The 26,518-nt window shown below is 42.6% G+C and overlaps 1 protein-coding gene across 1 annotated transcript in view; it reads right to left on the bottom strand.

The window, feature by feature from the left end:
* Positions 1–26,518, bottom strand: part of LOC141147976 (uncharacterized) — a 488,999-nt gene that overhangs the window by 377,783 nt on the left and 84,698 nt on the right. The window contains exons 5-9 of the mRNA XM_073635132.1: positions 16,773–17,141; positions 14,691–14,993; positions 13,634–13,984; positions 4,857–5,231; positions 697–990 (exon numbers count right to left, since the gene is read on the bottom strand). Coding sequence (XP_073491233.1) covers positions 697–990; positions 4,857–5,231; positions 13,634–13,984; positions 14,691–14,993; positions 16,773–17,141 — 1,692 coding nt within the window. The remainder of the gene's footprint in view (positions 1–696; positions 991–4,856; positions 5,232–13,633; positions 13,985–14,690; positions 14,994–16,772; positions 17,142–26,518) is intronic.

Raw genomic sequence — 26,518 nt, 5'->3', positions numbered from 1 at the left:
AAATGGCATCCTTCCCAGCTGAATACATTTTAGCAGGAGTTCCACAAGACCTGAAAGTTATTTTAAGGAGTTTCTCTGGGGTAAAGAGTTTGAGAAAGACTTCTCTAGTCAATGAATATATAAACACTAAAATATACTTAGGGACATTCTTACATTATTACACTGAGAATATTTGTCACTCTGATTTTTGTTTCAGCAGATTCCTTTAAAGTAGAACTAAAGGCAATTTTTTTTTATTTTGGATAGAGTAAGAGAGGGTTATAACCCCTGTCAGATTTGTTTTTGCCATATGTGTCCCATTGCGGAGATTTCCCTTCCATCCTGTCCCATAGCCAAACAGAAAGTGAGAGAAAATCCCTGCAGATTAAGGGAATTCCTTGGGGACCCCCAGGTCACCAGAACTATTGTCTGCTTTGGAAGATTTCCCGTCTATTACTTTTCTGGGGACACCCCAAAATTTTGGATTTTCTTTTACTTTCACTTTCAATGATAATGGTAAACAGGATATATAGAGAGGGAGAAAGCAATAAAAACTTGACAGGTGCTCCAAACTCTCTCCACTTTATCCAAAACGAAAAAAAAAAAAAAGTTTTGCCTTTAGTTATACTTTAATGTACAAATGTTATATGACTGCATTTGTTTCATGTAAAAAAAATCCTTTATTCGGTAACTCCTGGATCTGATCATTCTTGGTACCTTTATCATGCACAGACAACTCTCTGCTCTCCCAGTCCTCCATGGAGTCGTGTTTCCAGGACACCCTCACCACAGAGTCTGGATGACTGAAGAACCTCCCAGGAAGTTTATATTCACTATGAACACTATAGGTGCCATCACTGTTCTGAGATGTTCTGTTTGGTTCTGAAGTCTTCTTGTCATTCCATTTCATCTGTATATCACTGGGATAAAATCCCTCTATATCCAGGGAGCACAACACCTCTCCAGAATCAGTTAGAGACAGTTTAATAGGACCCAATGCAGTGGGTTTTGCTAGAATAAAGTGAGAAACAGTCACTAGAACAGGAATTAATGTTTCCCTCAAAATGTATGTATTAATGCACTGGCATTCCCAGTCACCATGCAGTGAGATTAGAACAGTTATTACACATACAGAGACAGGAAGCTTTGGAGAAGATTATTTTTACCCTCTAGTAGGCCAGAAAGCACATCATTTGCATGTGCCAAGCTTCAATAAAACTACAATGAATTTAAAGGAGAAGTATGGGAATGCAAAAATAGGTAGTACATGCCCCATGGGAAGTAGTAATGCAGTGCGTATAGCGCGCAGTGGCAAACAGTGGGTGTGGCCAAAATGCTCTTGCTGGCATCAACACCCAGCCTCCCAGTGATGCCGAACCTGCCTGAAGCTTCCAGATGGCAACAGATTTGTGTGTGACTATCTCAGTTACTTGGGGAGCCACAGCCTGGTCTGTATAATGTGTCTGAGTTTCAGGCGGACTGAAACACGGACACATAATTCAAAACCCAGACTGTCTGGGTGAATCCTGGGCAGGTGGCAACCCTAAGTACATGCTACCCTCATACCTGCATTGCATTCCTTTCTTTCCTAAGCCCTTTAGGTTTTGCAGAATCGTCTTTTGAAGATCCCAGAATCAGCCTCTAACGGTTCTTTCTCAGTTCAAAAGTTTCCAAGAGGTGGATACATCTCCACAATCCAGCTCATTCACTCCCTCCCTCTGGAGGACATGTGGGTGTGATTGGTGAAGAGGTGCACACCTAGGCTGCTATCTAGAACAAGCACGTTCTTCACATGCCTCTGTTTCCATGGCAGCGTGTCCCCAGCTAAAACCCGGAATCAGAGACCATGTGATACAAGTGAAGTCCTCAACTTTCTCTGGCTGTTATCTGCAAACTCTCCTCTGCAAAACTCCAACACCTCTCCCCTGGGCTTTGATGTTCCTGTGTCCTCTGAATTCCCCCCCCCTCCCCTCACTCATTCAAAGTCTGTATCAGTGTCTCCCCCAGCCAATGGGGGGAGGGGGGAGAGTCACTTCTCATTTTCAGAAATTAACACAGCTATGCTCTCTACACACAGCACTGTATTATATCAGAAAAGGAGACATGGTGAGGAGCATAGTGACCTGTGCCCTGTGTATGTTCTCTGAAATGTACACAGTGCTATGTGTAGAGAGCATACCTGTGTACAGTACATAGAAGAGCAGGCAACTCCCCCACATTTAAAGTGACCCCGATATATCCCCAGAGTCTCCTTTATTGTACATACAAATCATCCCTCAGTCACTGTACACCTATACAGTCCCATCATCCCCATCCCCGTACGGCAATGAATGGCACTGTACGGCATGTGATGTCTCTGTATGGCATGTGATGGCACTGCACGGCATGTGATGACACTGTACGGTATGTGATGTCTCTGTATGGTATGTGATGTCTCTGTACGGCATGTGATGTCTCTGTATGGCATGTGATGACTCTGTACGGCATGTGATGACTCTGTACGGCATGTGATGTCTCTGTACGGCATGTGATGGCTCTGTACGGCATGTAATGACTCTGTACGTCATGTGATGACTGTACGGCATGTGATGGCACTGTACGGCATGTGATGGCACTGTACGTCATGTGATCACTCTGCATGGCATGTGATGACTCTGTACGGCATGTGATGACTCTGCACAGCATGTGATCCTGTAATACTCTATTTACAATGAAGGGAACATTATTGCTAAAGGAGTACTAGGTAATACACCAATTATGGGGGAGTAAAGCTCTGACTGAGGAGCTCTGGGCTTCAGTATGAAAATACAAGTAGATGTGAATGGAAAGTTTAATTGTCTCATATAAAAATCCAGATAGTCAATAAAAAGATTCATTCACAATGTTAGCTCTGATTTTATTTCATTTTACTATATCAGTAATGCATAGAATGCCTGTGTGCTGTCACATCCATATGTGTATTCTGCTTTACAAATATATCGCTTTCACTCTGGTAGATAGAAATATGTAGAGGACATTTACATACACGGCACTATCAGTGACTTCTCCTTCATTAGTCACTGAATGAAGTGCTCTTATCTCTGCTGACTCTTCTGATTATTGAAACATGCTGCAGGGGAGAAGAGAGGGGGAGGAGGGAGGAGAGAGAGAAGGGAGGGGGAGAGAGAAGGGAGGGAGAGGAGGGAGGAGAGAGAGGGGGAGGGAGGAGGAGGGAGGAGAGAGAGAAGGGAGGGGGAGAGAGAAGGGAGGGAGAGGAGGGAGGAGAGAGAGGGGGAGGGAGGAGGAGGGAGGAGAGAGAGAAGGGAGGGGGAGAGAGAAGGGAGGGAGAGGAGGGAGGAGAGAGAGGGGGAGGGAGGAGGAGGGAGGAGAGAGAGAAGGAAGGGGGAGAGAGAAGGGAGGGAGAGGAGGGAGGAGAGAGAGGGGGAGGGAGGAGGAGGGAGGAGAGAGAGAAGGGAGGGGGAGAGAGAAGGGAGGGAGAGGAGGGAGGAGAGAGAGGGGGAGGGGGAGAGAGAAGGGAGGGAGAGGAGGGAGGAGAGAGAGGGGGAGGGAGGAGGGAGGAGAGAGAGAAGGGAGGGAGAGGAGGGAGGAGAGAGAGGGGGAGGGAGGAGGGGGGAGGAGAGAGAGAAGGGAGGGGGAGAGAGAAGGGAGGGAGAGGAGGGAGGAGAAAGAGGGGGAGGGAGGAGAGAGAGAAGGGAGGGAGAGGAGAGAGAGGGGGAGGGAGGAGAGAGAGGGGGAGGGAGGAGAGAGAGAAGGGAGGGGGAGAGAGAAGGGAGGGAGAGGAGGGAGGAGAGAGAGGGGGAGGGAGGAGGAGGGAGGAGAGAGAGGAGGGAGGGGGGAGAGAAGGGAGGGAGAGGAGGGAGGAGAGAGAGGGGGAGGGAGGAGGAGGGAGGAGAGAGAGAAGGGAGGGGGAGAGAGGAGGGAGGAGAGAGAGGGGGAGGGAGGAGAGAGAGAAGGGAGGGGGAGAGAGAAGGGAGGGAGAGGAGGGAGGAGAGAGAGGGGGAGGGGGGAGGAGGGAGGAGAGAGAAGGAAGGGGGAGAGAGAAGGGAGGGAGAAGAGGGAGGAGAGAGAGGGGGAGGGAGGAGGAGGGAGGAGAGAGAGAAGGGAGGGAGAGGAGAGAGAGGGGGAGGGAGGAGAGAGAGGGGGAGGGAGGAGAGAGAGAAGGGAGGGGGAGAGAGAAGGGAGGGAGAGGAGGGAGGAGAGAGAGGGGGAGGGAGGAGGAGGGAGGAGAGAGAGAAGGGAGGGGGAGCAGCTACACTCTGTGAAGTCTCGGGAGCGAGCAGAGAGGAAACCAATCAAGCAAAATGACAGGAAAGTGGGTGGATCCAGATTCCAGAGCCAGACCATTGTCGGTATTACACTGTTGGAAAGTATGTAGCCCCTCCCACAGGTATTTAGCTCGATTTTAACAGAAAGGGGGCACTTCTGAGAGGGCTGGAAAGATTTTTAGATATCAGCAGCTCACATAGAATAGATGTAAGCAAAAAAAAAGGAAACCCATACTTCTCTTTTAAATTTAGAGCAGTGGTTCTCAACTCCTGTCCTCAGGACCCACTAACAGGCCAGGTTTGCAAGATAACTGAAATACATCACAGGTGATATCATTTGCTGCTCGGTGATTGCACTATTCTAGTCTGCATCTCCCCAAGGTAATACTTAAAACCTGGCCTGTTAGTGGGTCCCGAGGACAGGAGTTGAGAACCCCTGCTTTAGAGCCTTCTTAGTGAGTTAAACTGCCTGCTGATTTTTGTAAAGTCAGCAAGTTGCCATATTATCCACACAGACTGAGTCAAAGAAGAATGTATTTTGCATAAAGAGAAATGTGAGACAGAACAACCAAATACCTTTAACCCCTCATAAGGAAATTAGTAAAATCTCACCATAAGGATGTTTGTGTTGAAAAGTCTTTTCCTTTACTTTTCCATCACAGAGAATCTTACAGGAGATGGATATGTTTTGGTGTTTAGAGATGGAAGGTGTGAAGGTCAGAGAGGAGGTGACATCCTGAAGACCCTCTTTATCAGATTCTTCAGTTCTTTCTCTGTGAGCCACATATCCAGAGGACCGATGAGAGTCTCTATTCACATCTTCTCCATCCTCCCCTATTTCAGAAATAGTTACACCTGCTGATTTCACCATCCAAATGACTTGAGTGCCTTCCATACAGTATGAGGCTGAACAGTATAAAGTGACCTTCTCCCCACTGAACCATATCTGTGGGCCCTGGATGTTGTTTAAAACGAATGTTGGAGCCTCTGAAAGAGTAAAAGGTAACATATATAGAAGTATTAAAAATAAACTTTTGTTATAATTTATAACAAAAATACCCATAAAAATATACAATTTTCCACTGTGGCCATCAAAGACAATTGTATGTGCTAATGTTAATAACATAATGACTCCTTTACATTTAAATGCATATAAGGTTAAAATTGTAGGTTCAAAAAGACATCCACTGCTGTTAGGATTCAGCACATAACTGCTAAATTTTGAAAACTGTATGAAGGCTCAGCAATAGAATAACCATAATATTCTACAAGCTTTATGTCAATCTGGCAAAGAATCACAAGCTATGCCCATAAGGGTTGCATAATAAATTTGATTCCATTCCCTTCCACCCTATTATAGCAACAGAGATTTTCTTTGATTGGAAGAAATTTTCCTCCTATCAAGAAAAGAGGCAGTTCATGAGACAACATCTTACTACTGGTGGGGAGCTACAACTAGAAAAAATAGGGAAATGTGTGAACAAGAAAGTCACACTAGAAAGCGGATACATGCAAGGAACTATTGCAATATGTCCAATGCAAAAGTATAAAAAGCTTTATTGTGAATATAAAGGCCATACACTATATAAAGAAAATTCAAACATACATCCGTCACCATACCCCAGACAAAGTTGTCTTCCCTTTTAAAAACTAGATGTCATATGGGACCACTAAAAGGAAAAGCGCTCAGATTGTGAGGAATCTTGCTAATCAGGGTGCCACCATATATGAACCTAATGTGAGGATAATAATATTGTAAGCAATGAGCCATTTCTATGGAGCAATATTGTAGCAACACGAACTGAAACTATTGTTGCGGAGAGGAAACTTGAGGAGATGCACTCAACATGTGTTATCAATGTGCCAAAGTTAGGCTAGAATGTATCACAAGCAACTCAGGGCAGATAATGCAATCAGTCACTCCAATTACAGTGTATCTGGAAAATATACACAGAGCTTCACGTTTTCCACATGTTACAGCCTTATTCCAAAACGATTTAATTAATTATTTTCCTCAAAATTCTACAAACAATATCCCATAATGACAATGTGAAAGAAGTTTGCTTGAAATCTTTGCAAATCTCTTAAAAATAAAAAACAAAAAAAGATCCCATGTACAAAGGTATTCACAGCCTTTGCTCAGTACTTTGTTGAAGCACCTTTGGCACCAATTACAACCTCAAGTCTTTTTGAGTATGATGCTACAAGCTTGGCACATCTATTTTTGGGCAGTTTCTTCTATTCTTCTTTACGGGACCTCTCAAGCTCCATCAGGTTGGATGAGGAGCGTTGGTGCACAGCCAATTTCAGATCTCTCCAGAGATGTTCAGATGTTCAAAGAGCTGTCCCATAGCCACTCCTTTGTTATCTTTCCTGTGTGCTTAGGGTCGTTGTCCTGTTGGAAAATGAACCTGAGGTCCCGGGGCCCGCTCTAGGAAGAGTCCTGGTGGTTCCAAACGTCTTCTATTTATGGATGATGGAGGCCACTGTGCTCATTGAGACATTCAATGCTGCAGAATTTTTTTTGTTCCCTCCCCAGATGTGTGCCTCCATGCAATCCTGTCTCGGAGGTCTACAGACAATTCCTTGGACTTCATGGCTTGGTTTGTGCTCTGACATGCACTGTTAACTGTGGGACCTTATATAGACAGGTGTGTCCCTTTCCAGATCATGTCCAATCAACTGAATTTACCACAGGTGGACTCAATTCAAGTTGCAGAAACATCTCAAGGATGATCAGTGGAAACGGGATGCTCCTGAGCTAAATTTTGAGTATCATGGCAAAGGCTGTGATACGTATGTACATGGGATTATTTTGTTTTTATTTTTAAAAAATTTGCAAAGATTTTAAACAAACTTCTTTCACAATGTCATTATGGGGTATTGTTTGTAGAATTTTGAGGAAAATAACTAATTTAATCCAAAGAATAAGGCTGCAAAATAACAAAATGTGGAAAAAGTGAAGTGCTGTGAATACTTTCCGGATGCACTGTATGTCCTGATGGACTATGAGTATGCACATATATAATGCAGTGTTCCTCAAATAGGGTAAAGTCTTGTGATTGCCCTGCTGCAAATAAAGATCAAATGTCTTTAATGACCCAGATGTCCGTGTGACATGATCATCTTCCTGTGGCTGCACATACCTGGGAGTTACCGATGGACCAGTGAGCAGTTTAGGTTCAAAAGAAGACTGCTCACTCGCCACACAGCTACAGTATAAATAGAAAACTAAAGTAGGGGTATGGTGGAAAAAGGGGGAGGGGGGAGGGAATGATGGAACAAGTTACACCTTGGAGTGGTCAAATTAAATAAAATGACCAACTTGATTATACACTAATATAGTGTCTGTTGCTGTAACCATATTCTGTATAGAAAGAGAAAGGGGCACCCGGTTCTAGATGTCCGGGTAAGGGGTTACTTTAGCAACAGTATTTTTAATCATGTCAAAGATACTGACAGTGTTATCAAAAAATGTAAATCTATTTATTATTTCATTGTAATACAAAACATCAAAATTGGCACAACAACCTGTTATTTAAAACATGATATTAAAAATTATTGTTGATTAGGTCCGGTAGAACCTAATACCTGCGTACATGATAATTGGACAAACTGGACAAAACGAAAAACATTACAGAAAACAAAAACAAACAACGTATGACAACGTCCGGACGCTTTGGATCTTGCAAGCTGTCAATTGGTAATGAATTGTTTATATGTAACTTATTGGTAGGGTATTAGTATCCCATATTAGCCAAAAAGAACCGTATGACAGCATGAAAGATCCAATGGAGGTAAAAGGGGGTGGGTGGAGGGGGGAGGAGGGGGGAGATGCAACCTACTAATGGTAAGTGGATCCTGGTGCTATAGCTGGAATAATATTAATAACCTGGCTAATAGCATGAAGATGGTAAAAATCCAGGAGGTAACAGTCTGACCAATAGAATGATGTAGAGTGACTTGGGTTTCTTTTTCTGACAAAATTGGACTGACAATCAGTATAGATGGTATGGCAAAAGTTACTGGCAATAAAAGTCAATTAGATGCAAGAAACCGCCGTTAATAAATGTAGTAGACTTTACCGTTTGTTGTTCTGGATCATTGGAAGATGGTCCAATGGGCTGGATCAAATGTATTGCAGCATCGTAGTGTACACTTCATGAAGGGGAAGCTATGCTGTAAATACGGGTTACTCTGCCCAATGATAAGTCGGCTCTGTGAATAGCGTCAGTGGCTGGGGGGGTGGCGGGAGATACGAAACTCCGGTGTCTTCACCTCCTTCCCGATCGAGTGCCAAGACGCCGACCAGCTGGATAAGTATCCCGGTTAGAGATGCGTCCCCAAGAAGGTACAGATCCACGAAAAAGGGTGGAAGTCTTTAATCCTCTGAAGAGTCGGGTCGAGCGGGTCAGTCAGGCTGTTTCAGATCATCCATGCCTTTACTCGTGGCTGACTCCTCGTAACCCCTCTCACCCAAGCAGCAGCGTCTGTGACGGGTCTGCGTTGATGACGTCAACGCGTTTCGCTAATGCCTATAGCGTAGCTTCATCTTGGACAATACTTGGGCTGGTGGAGACGCTCCTTTATATCATGACGGCTGCGTTCTATCACCGCCCAAATGTGTTTTAGTTTTGAAAGTGTACAGTTCTCCAAAAGGGTAATCATGTTTAGTTATTCAATCACACGCAATCAATTCACAATTTTTAGACGATTTTTAACAATCATGTAGTACATGGAGAGGAAGGAACTCAAGTCTTTTAAATTCATTTCAAAGTTACTTCATGTTCCTATAGTGATTCCATGGAAATCATTAATTACCGGACCAAGCTTATTGAGAGGGTAAGGCAAGAGACAAGAGGAAGAGAAATTTTTAAAAAGTAGGACATTCACATGGAGACACGCCTTAATTTAGGTATGAGAAATCGTGAGCACCACGACAAACCGTCGTGGCCAGAAGCACCCCCATCCAAAGAAAAGTGAACGACGCAACAGGGACACCTTTTAATGAAAGTTTGGAGGTGTTGTGATGGGCAAATAGAGTTTAAAGGTCGAAAGATGGTTTTAATTATGTCCTTATGTATGGGTGCATTATGATGATGCACAAATGTAACTAAAATGAATTAAGTAGGACTGGTGTGATCGATCTAGGTTGGTAGAAAGGGTTGCAAGTTCAATTCCGTGTTTAGGCTGACAGGAATGAGCGACTTTAGACGATACACCCAACATTTTTCTTTCTGTAGGAGTATGCGATCAAAATCACCACGTCTAGAGGGTAGGTTTAGGGCATAAATGCCCTTTACCTTCATTCCTGGGGAGCTGCCCCCGTGGAATTGGGCAAAGTGTTTTGCTAAGGGTTTTTCGGGAATTTTGATTTTATTGTTATTTCTCGCAAGTGTTCACCAATACGGACTCTTAGCTGTCTTCTTGTTTTACCAATATATATTTTGGGGCATGGGCATGTTATCATATAGACAACTCGGGAGGTAGAGCAGTTGATTAAATCACGAATTTCAAATGACTCATTTCTATGTGCATCCATAAAGGTGGACGTCACCCGGTGAGTTGGGTGAGAATTGAGCGGATGGTGTTCCACTGGGATCCATAGGTGGTTATTATTCTTATTGGATCACTGGTTTTTAGATTGGGTTGTAATGGGAGTACTAGTTGGCTCAATTGATAACAAGCTCTGGCGGTTTCGGGCGCTGCTTTCTTCCTTGCTCTCTTGATTTGCCGATGAGAGTAGCCACGCTCTCTAAATCGAGCATAGAGATCATGGCTCTCCCTTCGATAGTCACTTGTCTTTGAACAGTTTCTTTTTAAACGTAAAAATTGGCCTACCGGAATGCCGTTTTTTAATCCAATGGGGGTGATGACTGGTGGCACTCAGAAAGGTATTTGCTGCCGTGTCCTTACGGAAGGTGGAAGTATGGAGTTGTCCATTTTCCAAACATATTTGTAAATTTAAGAAAAGATCATTTTGTTTGATTAAAGGTGTATGTTAAGTTAAATCGATTAACATTAAGTTCATGAATGAACTACAGCAACTCGATCTGTGTGCCCCGCCAAATCATAAAAACATCGTTAATGTACCGTAAGCGTGGTCACGGTACATCGACGAAGGGAAAACCGCTTCTTCCTCCCAAAAACTCAGATGGAGGCATGCGTAGGATGGAGCCCACGCTGCCCCCATAGAGGTACCATGGATTTGTTGATAGTAAACAGTTAAGAATTGAAAGAAATTGTTCCCCAGCATAAATTTCAACCGGTCAATCAGAAAATCATTTTGTGGTCCTGATTCTGGGTAAGTGGTATTCAGAAAAGTCTCAACAGCTTTAATCCCGCATGCGTGGGGTATTGAAGTATACAGCGACTTCACATCAATGCCTACAAGCCAAATTTCTCCTAATTGGTCTAGATCTTTAAATTCCGACAGTTTGGCTAGGACATGACGGGTGTCTTGTACAAAGGATTTTTGACTGCTGACCATATCTTTCAATAGAAGATCCAAATACCTGCCGATTCGTTCGAAAGGGCCCTGACAGGCTGAAACGATCAGTCTTCCAGGTGGATCCTTTACGTTTTGTGTAATTTGGGAATTATGTAAAAGGTAGGTGTGTTGAATTCTCGAACAAAAAGATATTGAAATTCACGATTGGCCAGCAATCCCTCATCCTTTGCAAATGTGAGTTTCCGATTTAACTCCTGAATCACTGCAGGAAAAGGGTAGTGGTCAAGTTTACGGTAAGTAGTCTCATCAATAAATAGTTTTTTTGCTATTTTTTCATAATGTTGTTCATCTAGAACAACGACATTGCCCCCTTTGTCACTATTTTTTATTACAATGTTTTTCCTCTTCTTGAGATCCTCAAGGGCGTTTCTTTCGCCGTCGGTTAAGTTATAAATGCCTTGTTTATGCCAATTCACCTTCCCGAGATCGGACTGAACCATCTCCAGAAAGAGATTTAGCAATATATTCTTGGATAGGGGGACATTTTCTGTGATTTAATTTTTAGATCAACTGATCGTTTTACTGATGTATGGGGTTCTTCACTAGGTCCTAGATTTTCATCCAGGAGTGAGTTCAATATGTCCAAGGCTCTTTGGTCATCCAAATCCAGAATGGCATTAGCTGTTGATGCCTCACCTTTCCCTTCATATAGGGATCATAGGAAGACTTTTCTCAGAAATAGTGTGATATTCTTGTACACAGTGAACTCATCCATGGCGGATGTCGTCGAAAAAGACATGCCCTTCGCAAGGAGACTAATGTGATCGGGACTCAGATAATGGCTGGATAGATTCACTACTTTTAGGTCATTAGACCACTGTAAGTTACTCTGAGAGGGTAAACTGGTCAATGTCTTTTTTGGCTTCTCGTGTATGTTCGGTCGCCTGATGGTTTAATCTGCTTCTGTTTTTGGGATCCTATTGTGGTTTTTTGTGCTGGAGGCGGCGCTTGTGAAGTTTGTTGCTCCGCCCCCCCTTGATCTAAAAAAGTAACTGACTTTGTTGTTTCGTCGTCTGAGTCACTGTACGATTTATTTCGGCGTTGTCTCGATTGTTGACGTTGACCCCTCCCGTGTGATCTACTTCGGCCACGCCGGACTGTCAAGTCAAACACCTCGTCCTTTTCGAAATCTGCGATATCTCATTTGAATTTACTTTGTTTTGTTATTTTAAGATTTAATTGTGTCTTTTCAATTTCTTTTTTAATGCCTCCAAACTTCGAGCACTTTCCTCTATTTGGGCCTGTATAGTTATCAATTGAGCCTTTTCCTCCTCAACTATAAGTCTCATCACTGCTAAACCGTAATTAATACAAAGTTCCTTCCACTTGGGTAAGAAACTTTCAGTGTGTAGATGTTCTGCTGGTATTGTTCTGTCACGTAGTCCTCTAGGGACAATTTTGTGTGATATTTATTTTTCTAATGAGGACACATCCCATTTTCTGTTGAGGTGTCTTATTAGTAGTTTTTTATGTTCTTTGAATTTATTTCTAATCTCATCCTCTTGTTTGTTAGCTTGGGGAGTATCACTCTGAAATGCTGTTCTGATCTCAAGATCAATATCCTCTCCTAGCATAAATGCCATTCCTTCAAAGGGTTACAGGATAAAAAAAATTAATTGGTTGAGGATGCCAATTTGGTAATGAGTAAAATATGGTGTTTCTTGCTGGAAGTGACCATAAGAAGGGTCACAGTTCTAGTAAACTAAAGTAGGGGTATGGTGGAAAAAGGGGGAGGGGGGGAGGGAATGATGGAACAAGTTACACCTTGGAGTGGTCAAATTAAATAAAATGACCAACTTGATTATACACTAATATAGTGTCTGTTGCTGTAACCATAATCTGCATAGAAAGAGAAAGGGGCACCCGGTTCTAGATGTCCGGGTAAGGGGTTACTTTAGCAACAGTATTTTTAATCATGTCAAAGATACTGACAGTGTTATCAAAAAATGTAAATCTATTTATTATTTCATTGTAATACAAAACATCAAAATTGGCACAACAACCTGTTATTTAAAACATGATATTAAAAATTATTGTTGATTAGGTCCGGTAGAACCTAATACCTGCGTACATGATAATTGGACAAACTGGACAAAACTAAAAACATTACAGAAAACAAAAACAAACAACGTATGACAACGTCCGGACGCTATGGATCTTGCGAGCTGTCAATTGGTAATGAATTGTTTATATGTAACTTATTGGTAGGGTATTAGTATCCCATATTAGCCAAAAAGAACCGTATGACAGCATGAAAGATCCAATGGAGGTAAAAGGGGGTGGGTGGAGGGGGGAGGAGGGGTTAGATGCAACCTACTAGATGCAACATCTATACTGATTGTCACTCTAAGTCCAATTTTGTCAGAAAAAGAAACCCAAGTCACTCTACATCATTCTATTGGTCAGACTGTTACCTTCTGTTTTTTTACCATCTTCATGCTATTAGCCAGGTTATTTTATTATAATAATATAATTATAATATTATTCCAGCTATAGCACCAGGGTCCACTTACCATTAGTAGGTTGCATCTCCCCCCTCCTCCCCCCTCCACCCACCCCCTTTTACCTCTGTATGATAAATAGATTTACATTTTTTGATAACACTGTCAGTATCTTTGACATGATTAAAAATACTGTTGCTAAAATAACCCCTTACCCGGAAATCTAGAACCGGGTGCCCCTTTCTCTTTCTATACAGTATAAATAGAAATGCACAGAAACATCCATTCATGGAAAAGAGTAGATCTATTTTTTAATACTTCTGCACATGAGTGAATGTTTCTGATCACTATTTCGCAAATTAGACGCAAAGTATTCATTACTGGTTTGGGAATGGAGAAATGGTTATGTGAATAATTGATAAAATAATTATAATTACCTGTATCTCTGTACTGTACAATACTGGTTTGGATGGGTATACCCAGGCTAGGATGTTCTGCTCTGCAAATAAACTCTACTCCTTTTTCCGACAGATCAAACCTCTTGTAAGATAAAACCGCTGTAGAAGAGAAAGTTTGGTTCTCCATCCTGTGTGATGTAGATTCTAGGATTTTGTATTTCTGAGAACTGGAAATTTCCTCCAAGTCCTGATTGCCCATTTTCCTCTCAAACCATTTCACAGTCAGAGCATCGGGGAAGTAGTCTGACACCCGACACTGTAAAAGAACCTCGTCACCTTGGAAGACACTCTCTATTGGGAACTTCTGTAGTTTTGGATGCCACGGGAGGTCTGAAAAAGGAACAAAGACACATGTTGAAACACATTAGACCACACAGGAAAACTGGAAAAAAAGACGTGTCCATAAGTTTTTGCTTTCATATTCCCATTGAGAGTTGCAATATCATCATTATTTAATGGGCGCTGTCACATTAGAATTTATCCTTGTAATAAAATAAACAGTTTGCTCTCACAAGGAACCAGTTTTATGTTTGTATATCATTTTTGATTTGGTATGTTCTGTAGTTTTGATTTACAAATTAGTTCTGTCCCAGCCTCTTCTACTCCTTAGCTACCTTGTGTCCCAATTATTACAATTTCAATTTTTTAAATCTACCACGAAGACTAGGATCCAAACAGTCCTTTGACCTGTAAGAACATTGTCTGTATACTTAAAGCCTGCATTAAATTAGTGTCTGGTGAGTAATCTGAATCCTAAAATGTCAGCAAGATACCACATTCTCCATACAGACTGGGTGTCAGGAGGTGTGTCATTTTTGCAAAGTTATGTTGGAAGCACAATATCATGGCATGGGCAAACGTGTCAAAATCTTTCAGAATTCTTGGTTCCAAAGAACTGACATTCATTCCAGTCTGCCATTAAACTCAGAGGGGGATAAATTGCTAAATAGGAAAGGAATCCTTCAGTAGGTCTTACAACATGTTTAGCAATATTGAAAAAAAAAATCTGTAGTAAATGTGTAATCAAAATCATTACCTCTTACAGACATCTCCTGAGATTGTGATTCCTTCATGGATTGATGTTTCCATCTCACAATGACTTTGTATGTGGGATCTTTGAATAATTCTCCAGAAACTGAGCATTTACTTTCAAGATCAAATGTATCTCCAGAATTGCTCTTCATGACCTCTGATGGAATTTTCTCTTCAGATGGTCCTCTTTTAGAGAACCATCCCAACTCCATCTCCTGTGGATAAAACTTCTGTAATTTCACTGATATTTGTATGTCTCCTTGGTCTGATAGTGTAAACTGTACAGGCTCAACGAACTTGGGTTTACCTGCAGAAAAAAGCAATAGTGTTATCAAAATGATTTAGGTGTTTATCAACTAAAACATGGTGACACCAAACCCACTCTAAAATTATTCACTTGCTTTAGTCATTCATGTTCCAGTAGAATAAGTTAAAAAAGAAAGATTTATAGCTAGCAAAACTTTGAAGTAAATGCTGGATAAATCACACATAAACTGGCTTATGCTCCCAAGCTACTAAAGCTCATGAAACGACCCTCCTGACTGGTCTAATATTATGAATGTACCCTCCAAATAAGTGCAGTGTTATATAATAAATCACAAGAAAATTGGAATGATTTAAGAGTAGATTTTAACAGAGTGGTGAGAGGTTAAAATTCCTGTAAGGTTTATTGTGTCCCTATTAGGGAGGTTCACCCTCCCGATTTTTCCTGGTGACCATTGTCGCTGGGGCTAAAAGAGAGGGAGGAGCCAAAATTTTGAGTTGCCACCAGAACAGGAATAAAGGGGACATCTTTCAATGGGGACAATTGATCCAGTGACTAATTTCTGATAGGGCATTTCCTTCACTTAGGAGAGACTTTCTACTTCTGTGGATGCAGCACAAATGCAGTGAAAGTCTTGTTCTCCCATCTCCACAGAATGGCGGGACCCAGTTACATTTTTTAATAATCTGGGCATTTTCTGTGTAAGATAACAAATTCTTTAATTGTCTGTAGTTTAAAGCTTGCATCAACTTCAGAAAGTTCATTGTTAAACTGTGGTTAGAAAACAATTACAACTAAATGTAAGTTCTGATTTTTTGATTTTGAAAGCATTTGGTACCCTACTTACAAAGAAATAATGCAAAAAACATGCTGTGAATTTTAGACATCCATACTAGGAAGCAATGAAGGTCTATTTTCTCTCTCGAATGAGGTAAAAATACAGATAGTTTTAACTAAAATGTATGTAAAATAAGAACTGTCTTCTCTGCCATACACCAATCAACTAGAAGCTTTCCTTCTCCAGTTTTCATTGCACGGACCCAATTTAAAGCCCAATTCCAGGAGACTCTTGCAGTAAGGCTGCATCTGCACTGTAAGGGTTAACTACTCATTCATTTCTAGAGGGCATGGAAAAGTAGATTTACTCACTCAATCTTCTGCTCCTCTGCACTGCTAGACCGGTCATCACAGTGTATATTCCCCCATGCTCTAGCGGTCTAAGATCCTGATCCAGGGTCCATAATCCTGCATCAGACCTGAGGTCATCAAGGAAAACTCCACCCCCAGAGCATGGAGGAGTGTCATCTGCTGGTGGAATGAAGGATTGGGTATGTAAAAGTGCTTTTATACTTCTCTAGTCCTAAACGAGCAGTTAGCCCTAGCAGTGTGTGAGCAGTTCCACTGCAAGGGAGAATGTTCACATCTCCTGGAGTTGGGCTTTAAGTATGGTTGGTTTCTGACTATGGCCCAATACAGAACATGCTTACCTACATATAATAATACATGGGGCTCTGTGTCAGATTACTATCCCCATGTCCAAGTCAGAAGATTTCCCATAGACCGGAAGTAAGTCAAGAGGCGCTCTGAATGGGCTAGGAGCAATGAAGGTTTCCCATAGACTGGAAATAAATGGGAATATTTCCCATAGACTGAAAATAAGTGGGAAGAATAGCAATAGCCTGGAAAAAAAACCATAAATGTTCTCAATGGGCTATGAAGCAACTCAGAATTTGGGTTTACGTAAATACAAGCTGTTTGTGTTAAATATACTGTGCCACAACTCGCACAGCATAACATAAGGTTACAGGTTATATTGTTTACCATAAATGGACTTGACCTCGAATGTTTTCTCTACAGGTTTCTTCTGATGAACAATCCTGCAAGACACAGTGGATCCCAAATGTCTGGATATAGAAGGAATGAAGGTCAACTTTGTAGTCACATGTCCTTTCATCTTCTGACTGTCACACTCCTTTGTCACCTCGTACTCTCTGGACATTAGTGGTTGCTCCTCCTCCTTATCACTTGATCCCATGTCGGAGACCTCATGTTGTGTGCCATCTTTAAGCTTAATGACCCAAATCACCGTGACATCCCCAGTACAGTTAAAAGCTTCACAGTTCAGTGTGGTCTTCTCACCAGCAATCCATACAGGACTCTCAATATCTTTCACCATAAACCTCTGATATTCTGTACGAAACAAGACAACAGTGTGAAAAAGTAATATGCATTCTATCAAAGAATAAAATGTAATTGTTTTTGTGGCACAAAAAATTATATAGCAAAAACAGCAGCATTATCTATGTCAAAACAGCAATGAATAACAATCATCTGTAGGTGAAGCTATATGACATTCTGAAAATTCCTTATAAAAATTCAAGAGTACAGTTCAGGTCCTGTAGGGGTCAGGCTCAAGCTACCACAAATGGAGTTTTAACAAGTAATAAAGGGCACAAAGTGCAGCAGGGGACTGAGGGATATACTAAAAAGGCCTTTAGACCTTTTCAGAGGGATGTTCATCACCCATGCCATTGTAACAGGCTCTCTGTGCCTGAATTATGTGAAAAACCCATAGACTATAATGTAAAGTCTTTTCTGTAATGTAAAGTCATTATGCAATTCACACTTTTGGCCACAAGATGGGAGTAGGGAGATGTAGTGTTTCCTCTAGTGCTCAGTGCTGGGACAGTTGCATTATTTCCTGCCAGCAGAGTGGGATCACTCCTTTCAACAAGCACATAGCTCCTAACTGTCCCTGATTTTGAGAGACTGTGCCTGATTTGGAAGAATGTCCCTGTCCCTCTTTCCTACTCATTTGTCCCTCATTTTGATCTGATCTATATAGTTGTATATAAAATGCATAGGTGTGCACCCCAAAGCTCAAACACACATGAGCGCCACCTGCTATCACAGGGAGGAGGCTCTGATGGTGGGAGACAGTTGATTGGGAGCATATTAACTTACATCCTAAGTATAGGTGTAATGTGTTCCTAGTTGAACCTAGCCTTTAATATAATGGGGGTATTTACACTGGCCACCGGCACCCCAACCACCCACCTGGTGCCACCCCTGGATAATGCTAATGCACATGGGGTGATTAGGGTGTGCCTAGGCACACCCGACACACCCTGTGCGCACACCTATGATAAAATGCATGTTTTATCTTTCAAAAAGTGTTAAACCTTTCATCCAATTTCTAGATTGCTGCATTTGTAAATTCCAAAGGCCAATATATAAGGAATGGTAGTGGTAAAAAAATGCACTTGTGGCTTTAACCGCTTCAGCCCCGGAAGATTTTACCCCCTTCCTGACCAGAGCACTTTTTACAATTTGGCACTGCGTAGCTTTAACTGACAATTGCGCAGTCGTGCAATGTTGTACCCAAACAAAATTTATGTCCTTTTTTTTCCACAAATAGAGCTTTCTTTTGGTGGTATTTGATCCCCTCTGTGGTTTTTATTTTTTGCGTTATAAACAAAAAAAGACCGACAATTTTGAAAAAACAACAATATTTTTTCTTTTTGCTATAATAAATATCACCCAAAAATATTTTTAAAAAACAAATTTCTTCATTAGTTCGGGCCAATATATATTCTTCTACATATTTTTGGTTAACAAAAATTCGTAATAAGCGTATATTGATTGGTTTGTGCAAAAGTTATAGCATCTACAAACAATGGGAAAGATTTATAGCATTTTATGGCATTTTTTTTTTTTAACTAGTAATGGCCGTGATCTGCAATTTGTAGCAGTACTGGGACATTGCTGCGGACAGATCGGACACTTTTGACACATTTTTGGGACCATTGACACTTATACAGCGATCAATGTTAAAAAAATGCACTGAATACTGTGTAAATGCCACTGGCAGGGAAGGGGTAAACACTAAGGGGCGATTAAGGGGTTAAATGTGTTCCCTAGTTAGTGTTTCTAAGGCTGCTTTCACACTAGGGCGAGCGGGCGTTGACAGTAAAATGCTGCAGGTTTTAGCGGCGCTTTACCGTCGTTTTAGCTAGGGGCTGAATAAAGGGTTAAATGTGGCCGTGTAGCGACGCTGCCAAAACGCTTTGCAGGTGCTTCTGCAGTGGTGCTCAATCATTTCAATGGGCAGGAGCGGCGGAGGAGCGGTGTATACACTGTTCTTCCACCACCCCAAAGATGCTGCTTGCAGGACTTTTTTTAATGTCCTGCCAGCACAGCACCCCAGTGTGAAAGCACTCGGGCTTTCACACGGAGACTGCAGGGGAAGTGTTTTTCAGGTGCTTTACAGGCACTATTTTTAGCCCAAAAGCGCCTGAAAAACTCCTCAGTGTGAAAGAGGTATAACTGTATGGGGATAGGTCTGACTAGGGGAGGAGACATATCACTGTTCCTACTTAGTAGGAACAAACAATATGTCTCTTCTCCCCTGACAGAACAGGGATTTGTGTGTTTACCCGTGTGTGCCCGTGATCGCGGGTGGCTGGCGGCATCGGGTCCCCCGCTGTGCAGCGAGCGCACGCCTCTGGCGGCTCTTAAAGGGGATAACGTACCCATATGGGGTTTCGCCCAGCCATGCCATTCTGCCAACGTATATCGGCGTGAGTCGGTCGGCAAGTGGTTAACTGAACATTTTTTTGTATAAATCTCCTTTAAGGGGGCTTGGCAGGGGGTGTGTCCTATACCTACATATATTTGCTAATAGGTGTCCCTCGTTCCCATCTCAAAATGTTGGGAGGTATGCAAGCAGAGCATTTTGGGACATGAAGTCCTACAGCCAGGATATATTGCAATCTTCAGCACTGACTGGACTACACTTACCAGAAAGCTAGTAACCAAGGAGGACATTTGGGAAATGAGATAAATTCCACTGCTAAGAGCAGGCTCACTCTCTTAGGACACAGGACCTGCAGCACAAGAGCGAGAGGCTAACCTCCTCTGGTCAGCGTGAGTGGGCGTTGTGGCCTGGATGGCGTGGAGAACTTTTCCGTAAGTGAGCATTCTCCCTTGAGGCAAAAACTCAACTGCTGGCCTCTCAGCGGCAGTGTGACTATCGGGGGCCACTCTCACTTGCACCCACGTGGACGCTGTTGAATCCCTACATTTTACTGCAGATTATTTAGGAGCCTGTTCTGGAACATCTTAGCTCAGTGGGCATTAAGGGCCACTGAGATTTATACAAAAAAAGGGCCATTAAGGGCGCACGGGCACCGCCCCCTCTCTCCAACCACCCCCTCTAAGTATCATGGATAGATTCATGCATAGCATGAATCTATCCATGGCCGCCGCTGCCACCCTCTATTCAGGCGTCCGGCCCCTTTTCGGACGCCGGGCGCCTGAATTACAGCAGCGGGCTCTAATAGGCTTCAAGAAAGGTGGACTCCTGGCGCAGAGCATTGTGCTCAGAGTCCACCCAGATGTGTTAGAAAAGCAAATTAATATTCGCTTTTCTAACACTAAACCGCCTCTCAGCCAATCAGGAGGCACGGATCTAATACCCGTCTATATCTGATTAGCTGAAGGCACAAGCGATCCCATTGGCCGCCTAGCAGAAGGCAAGACGAGACGCACGGAGGAAACAGGAGCCGCTGCCTGACCCGCGCTACCCGTCCCACAGCTCGCTGCCGTCACTTACTGCCTGACCCACAACCACGATGGGGTAAGTGCCGGGCAGACAACGAGCGAGTTGGCGGGTGTCACAGTTGGCTGTATATGATGGGCACAGTGGCTGTATATGATGGACACAGTGGCTACATTTTCTGGGCACAGTTGGCTGCATATGATGGGCACAGTTGGCTGCATATGATGGGCACAGTGGCTGTATAAGATGGGCACAGTGGCTGCATTTCCTGGGCACAGTTGGCTGCATATAATGGGCACAGTTGGCTGCATATGATGGGCACAGTGGCTGTTTAAGATGGGCACAGTGGCTGCATTTGCTGGGCACAGTTGGCTCCATATGATGGGCACAGTTGGCTGTATATGATGGGCACAGTGGCTGTATAAGATGGGCACAGTGGCTGCATTTGCTGGGCACAGTTGGCTGCATATTATGGGCACAGTTGGCTGCATACGATTGGCACAGTGGCTGTATAAGATGGGCACAGTGGCTGTATATGATAGGCACAGTGGCTGAATTTGCTGGGCACAGTTGGCTGCATATGATGAGCACAGTTGGCTGCATATGATGGGCACAGTGGCTGTATAATATGGGCACAGTGGTTGTATATGATAGACACAGTGGCTGCATTTGCTGGGCAAAGTTGGCTGCATATTATGGGCACAGTTGGCTGCATATGATGGGCACAGTGGCTGTATATGATGGGCACAGTGGCTGCATATGATAGGCACAGTTGGCTGCAATTGCTGGGCACAGTTGGCTGCATATGATGGGCACAGTGGCCGCATTTGCTGGGCACATTTGGCTGCATATTATGGGCACAGTGGCTGCATCTTCTAGGCACATTGGCTGCATATGATGGGCACAGTGGCTGCATATGATGGCCACAATTGGCTGCATATGCTGGGCCCAGTGGCTGCATTTAATGGACACAGTGGCTGCATATGATGGGCACAGTGGCTGCATATGATGGGCACAGTGAGGCTGCATTTGATGTTTTTGTTTCAATATTTTTCAGTTTGTTTGTGTCCCCCCCCCCCCAAATTTTTGAGCACCAGCCGCCACTGTCCTAGCTCCATGAGTCTCGGTAATCTCAGGATTGGTGAGAGGGCAGAAGCCCACCCTGTGTACACACTAGAAAGACAATGCATGCAGACACCTTTATCCCATCCCTGTACATGACAGCTTTCAAGGGAAACACTTTTCAAATGCCATTCTTTATTTCTGGTTGCCATTGCACAGCAATTCCCTTGGGTCCTTGTTAAGCTAGCTGAAGACGTGGGATATCTGCACCACAAGGACTTCTTCACCTTCTTTTTCTGCCACTTAAAGGACTCCGCACATAACATTAGTGCACATTAAGGGGAACTCTTACTCAAAAGCTGTATATTGTAGTTTCATAAACTGTTATATTACTTCTGGGCCCATGGCATCAGAATTTTAACCCTTTCATGACTAAGCCTATTTTTGAAATTTGGTGTTTACAAGTTAAAATCCGTATTTTTTGCTAGAAAATTACTTAGAACCCCCAAACATTATATATATTTTTTTAGAAGAGAATCTAGAGAATAAAATGGCAATTGTTGCAATATTTTTTAGCACACGGTATTTGTGCAGCGGTGTTTTAAACGCAAATTTTTGGAAAAGTGACACTTTCATGAATTTTAAAAAATCCAAACAGTAAAGTTACCCCAATTTTTTTGTATAATGTGAAAGATGATGTTACGCCGAGTAAATAGATACCAAACATGTCACCCTTTATAATTGCACGCACTCGTGGAATGGCGACGAACTACGGTACCTATGAATTTCCATAGGCGACGCTTTAAAAATTTTTTACGGTTACCAGGTTTGAGCTACAGAGGAGGTCTAGGGCTAGAATTATTGCTCTCGCTCTGACGATCGCGGTGATACCTCACATGTGTGGTTTGAACACCGTTTACATATGCGGGCGCGACTTCCGTATGCGTTTTCTTCGCTGCGCGAGCTCGCGGGGACAGGGGCACTTTAAATTTTTTTTTTATTTATTTTATTTATTTTTGTACTTTTATAAATTGTGTTTTAAAATTTTTTTTTTTTTTTTACTTTTATTGCTGTCACAAGCAATGTAAACATCCCTTGTGACAGTAATAGGTGGTGACAGGTACTCTTTATGGAGGGATCGGGGGTCTAAAAGACCCCCCATCCCTCCTTTACACTTCAAAGTATTCAGATCGCCGAAAACGGCGATTCTGAATACTGTGTACTTTTTTAAATTCGGCGCCATTGGCAGCCGAGTAAACGGGAAGTGACGTCATGACGTCGCTTCCGCGTTTTCAACAAGAAGGCTGGAACGAAGCCGCTCGCAGCTTCGTTCCAGTCCGCCCTAAGCCGCCGAAGGCAGCCGAACGGACACCGGGACTCCCGATTGCACGGGAGGCCCGGTAACAGCGGCGGGAGGGGGGGATGTCCCCTCCCACTCCTCCAGTATAACAACCGAGCGGCTTTTAGCCGCATCGGTTGTTATATATGGGTAGCCGATCGCCTGCTGAAAACAACGGTACCGGGATGATGCCTGCAGCTGCGGGCATCATCCCGGTATAACCCCGGAAAGCCGAGTACGCATATGTGCGTATGGTCGGCGGGAAGGGGTTAAGGGAGCAGCTTGATACGGAAAGGTCATTCTCTTCCCTTCCATACCTGAGGTCATAGGTTCTTTCAGGACCTATGAGTTAAATTGTAATGTCTTTGCCTTGCATGCTCTTTTTGCATATTTACCCAGTGTAATACCCCGTACACACGGTTGGATTTTCTGACGTAAAATGTTTGATGGGAGCTTGTTGTCTGAAATTCCAACCCTGTGTAGGCTCCATCGGACATTTTCCATCGGAATTTCCGTCACACAAAATTTGAGATCTGGATCACAATTTTCCGACAACAAAATCCGTTGTCGTGAATTCCGATCGTGTGTACACAATTCGGACACACAAAGTTGCACGCATGCTCGGAATCAAGCAGAAGAGCCGCACTGGCTATTGAACTTAATTTTTCTCGGCTCGTCGTACGTTTTGTACGTCGCTGTTTTGACATTCGGAATTTCCAACAAGATTTGTGTAACCGTGTGTATGCAAGACAAGTTTGAGCCAACATCTGTCGGAAAAAATCCATGGATTTTATTGTCAGAAAGTCCGATCGTGTGTACAGGGCATCAGAGTCTAACACTCAACAATACCCATTTAAGTCATTCTTGTTCTTATTTGCTTTACGAATACCTAATAAAATATTAATTTTGCTTTGCTACAGTCTGGTGTCCTTTGCATTTTTGTTTAGCAGTGATTCTTGTTCTACCAAGTGTGCCAGAGGGGCTGAGGTTGTTCTTATGATTGAGCCACAGAACAGAGAACCCAAATCTACCAAGCGGCTCCTTTGGGGGGGTGGCACTACACCATGAATTACCTACAGATGACAAATATACAGTAGGTTCACAATGGGAGGCCACCTATAAAGAAGGGGAAGTTAGGGAGATAGATGAAAGGTGAACAGAAGGACAGAACGGAAGAGGAGGGGGAGACAGAGGCAAGGTGTCCAACAGGGAAGTTGACCAAAGCGAACAAGAGTCTAAGTGGGAGTCTATCGTCATTAACCTATGATAGGAAGGAGCACAGGTGAGGTAGAGAAGTAAATCCAAGTAAAACCACAGGTCCCAGAATTTTGTAAAACTTTCATTAGCAGCCTCGTAATACTGCTCAGTCCAGCCACCCACTTCCTAATCGTCAGAATAGTAGTAGATTTAGAATATCTAGGGATCAAGGAACAACCCACTAAGATTAAGAAGCAAAACAGGTCTTTCTTGATTTTTTTAATGGATCCCGATATCATGGACAAGAGAGCTACCTCCAGGGTTTCCAGGCCATGTTCCACCCGTAATCAAGTGGCTCAACTGGAATGTTGACTTCCAGGAATACCATCCCAAATTATTGCTGTATTATGTGCAGCCCATGTAACTATAGAGTTACACATGTGGTTGTATACACTCCGGATAAATGACAACCCACTCCCTCCCTCCTCCTCCTTAATGCCCACAAAGGCAGGCCATACTTTCTAAAAAAAAATTTGAGTTGAATGAAAAAAATGTCCCAATTCTCCCATCAACACTTGATGTCTATGGGGGATTCCTTCCCGCTAAGTCATTGTAGGGAGCAGCTATAGCCGGCTGCACTGATCGATCACGAAAAACCTGACAGGCTGGTTGTACAGTCATTGATCAGTAGATCAATAGATCAATGTCTGTTGTCACACAGCCTTACCATACATGAATCGAAATTCAGTTGTTCCTGCTTAACCGGTCAAATTTTGATCCATGTACATTATAGTCGGCTTAAACAGCTAAACACTATGGGGGTGGGATATTACATGTTGATTGCTTGAGGCTTCACCTCCCTGTAATTCTAAGCACATACAAACAATAGACACAGGCTTGAGGGGTGTGAAACAAGCTGTGATTGGCAGGACCTCCCCCTAGATAGCCCATGTCATGTTTTTGCACAAACATAATACAAATTTGAGTTCAAATTATATTTTTAAACATTTATTTGATATTAATTACGTATTTATCCTTTGCATTTCAAATGCTGTTGTTTTTTAACATGTGACCAGCAGCAGGGGACTAGTAGCTCCTCCCACTGATGTTACCCTGCAGACAGGCTGGGGAAGAGCTGGGTCATGTGACAGCTGTTTGTTGATTATGAAAAAGGTACTTAGATTTTTTTTTTTATTAAAACAAATACAGTGCCGTCATACATTAAAAAGGGGTAATATAAATTAAATAGTGTGTGTTTAGTATAACTTTATGTTTTTTTGAGTGGATGGCATTCTTCTCACATTCTGCAGTCATCAAATTGAAATTTATATGCCAGCTGATGCAATCTGGTTTGACTTTTTGCACATTTGCTGTGCAGTACAAAGTGTTTCTGGACAAAAAGCATATGAAGATAGGATCTGGTGCATGGTATGGTGTGGAGTCATTAATAAAATATCAGGAGGTAGAGTTTTTTTAGTAGAAGACACTTTGGGGTTGATTTACTAAAGGCAAATAGACTGTGCACTTTGCAAAGTTCACTTGCTTCAGAGCTTAGTAAATGAGGTAAAGTGTCACTTTGCAAAGAGTGCCCAATAACATGGAAGGAAAATTAAAAAAACAGCAATTTTGCTTGCACATGACTGGATGATGGAAGTCAGCAGAGCTTCTGCTCATTTATTAAGCTCTGGAGCAACTGCCCTGGCAGAGTACAACTACACTTAACTAAGTGCACAGTAAATCAACCTGTTTGTATTTTTAGCCAAAAAAAACCCCAAATGCTTTATTCTGTCTGTTAATAAAAATGGATGTGCTGTCTCTTTAAATATAATGTGATAACTCAATAAAAATCCGATCAATTGTGTGATGTGAAACCCAATAAATAAATTAAAAAAGATGTGCTGTCTCTTTAAACATAAACAAATCCAGTCAATTGTGCAATGTGAAACTAAACAAAAAAAATTAAAAATTCATATGTGTCATGTGATAAAATCAATACCAATATCAATACCAATTCGTAAACTGAAAACTGTATATATATGTAGGCTATTTTTTGGTGTGCGGCTGTCCAGGATTTTTCTCAAGTTCATTGCTACATGCATTTCCAGCACCCGTGGCTTCCAAACTAGAGGAGGGGATCATTCCAAATTGACCTGTCTGGAGCGGTGATATCTCTTTACCTCGTACCACTTGATGGATCCAACACAAGGGCATTGACAATTCACCACACTGATCACGTATATGCCAAAATCCAAACTCCATGGCCCAGTATCAAACAAAGCCAACAGGTATATTCAATAGAATTACTTACAAAGTTATAATGATTGTAAAGTCTCCTTTTTTTTCTTTAAAAATAACAAACATGTTATACTTACCACCTCTGTGCAGGGGTTTTGTACAGAGCAGCCCTGA

Source organism: Aquarana catesbeiana, linkage group LG06 (genome assembly GCF_042186555.1).
Source record: "Aquarana catesbeiana isolate 2022-GZ linkage group LG06, ASM4218655v1, whole genome shotgun sequence".
In the NCBI taxonomy this organism is placed as follows: Eukaryota; Metazoa; Chordata; class Amphibia; order Anura; family Ranidae; genus Aquarana; species Aquarana catesbeiana.
This window is presented reverse-complemented; position numbering and strand designations above follow the sequence as displayed.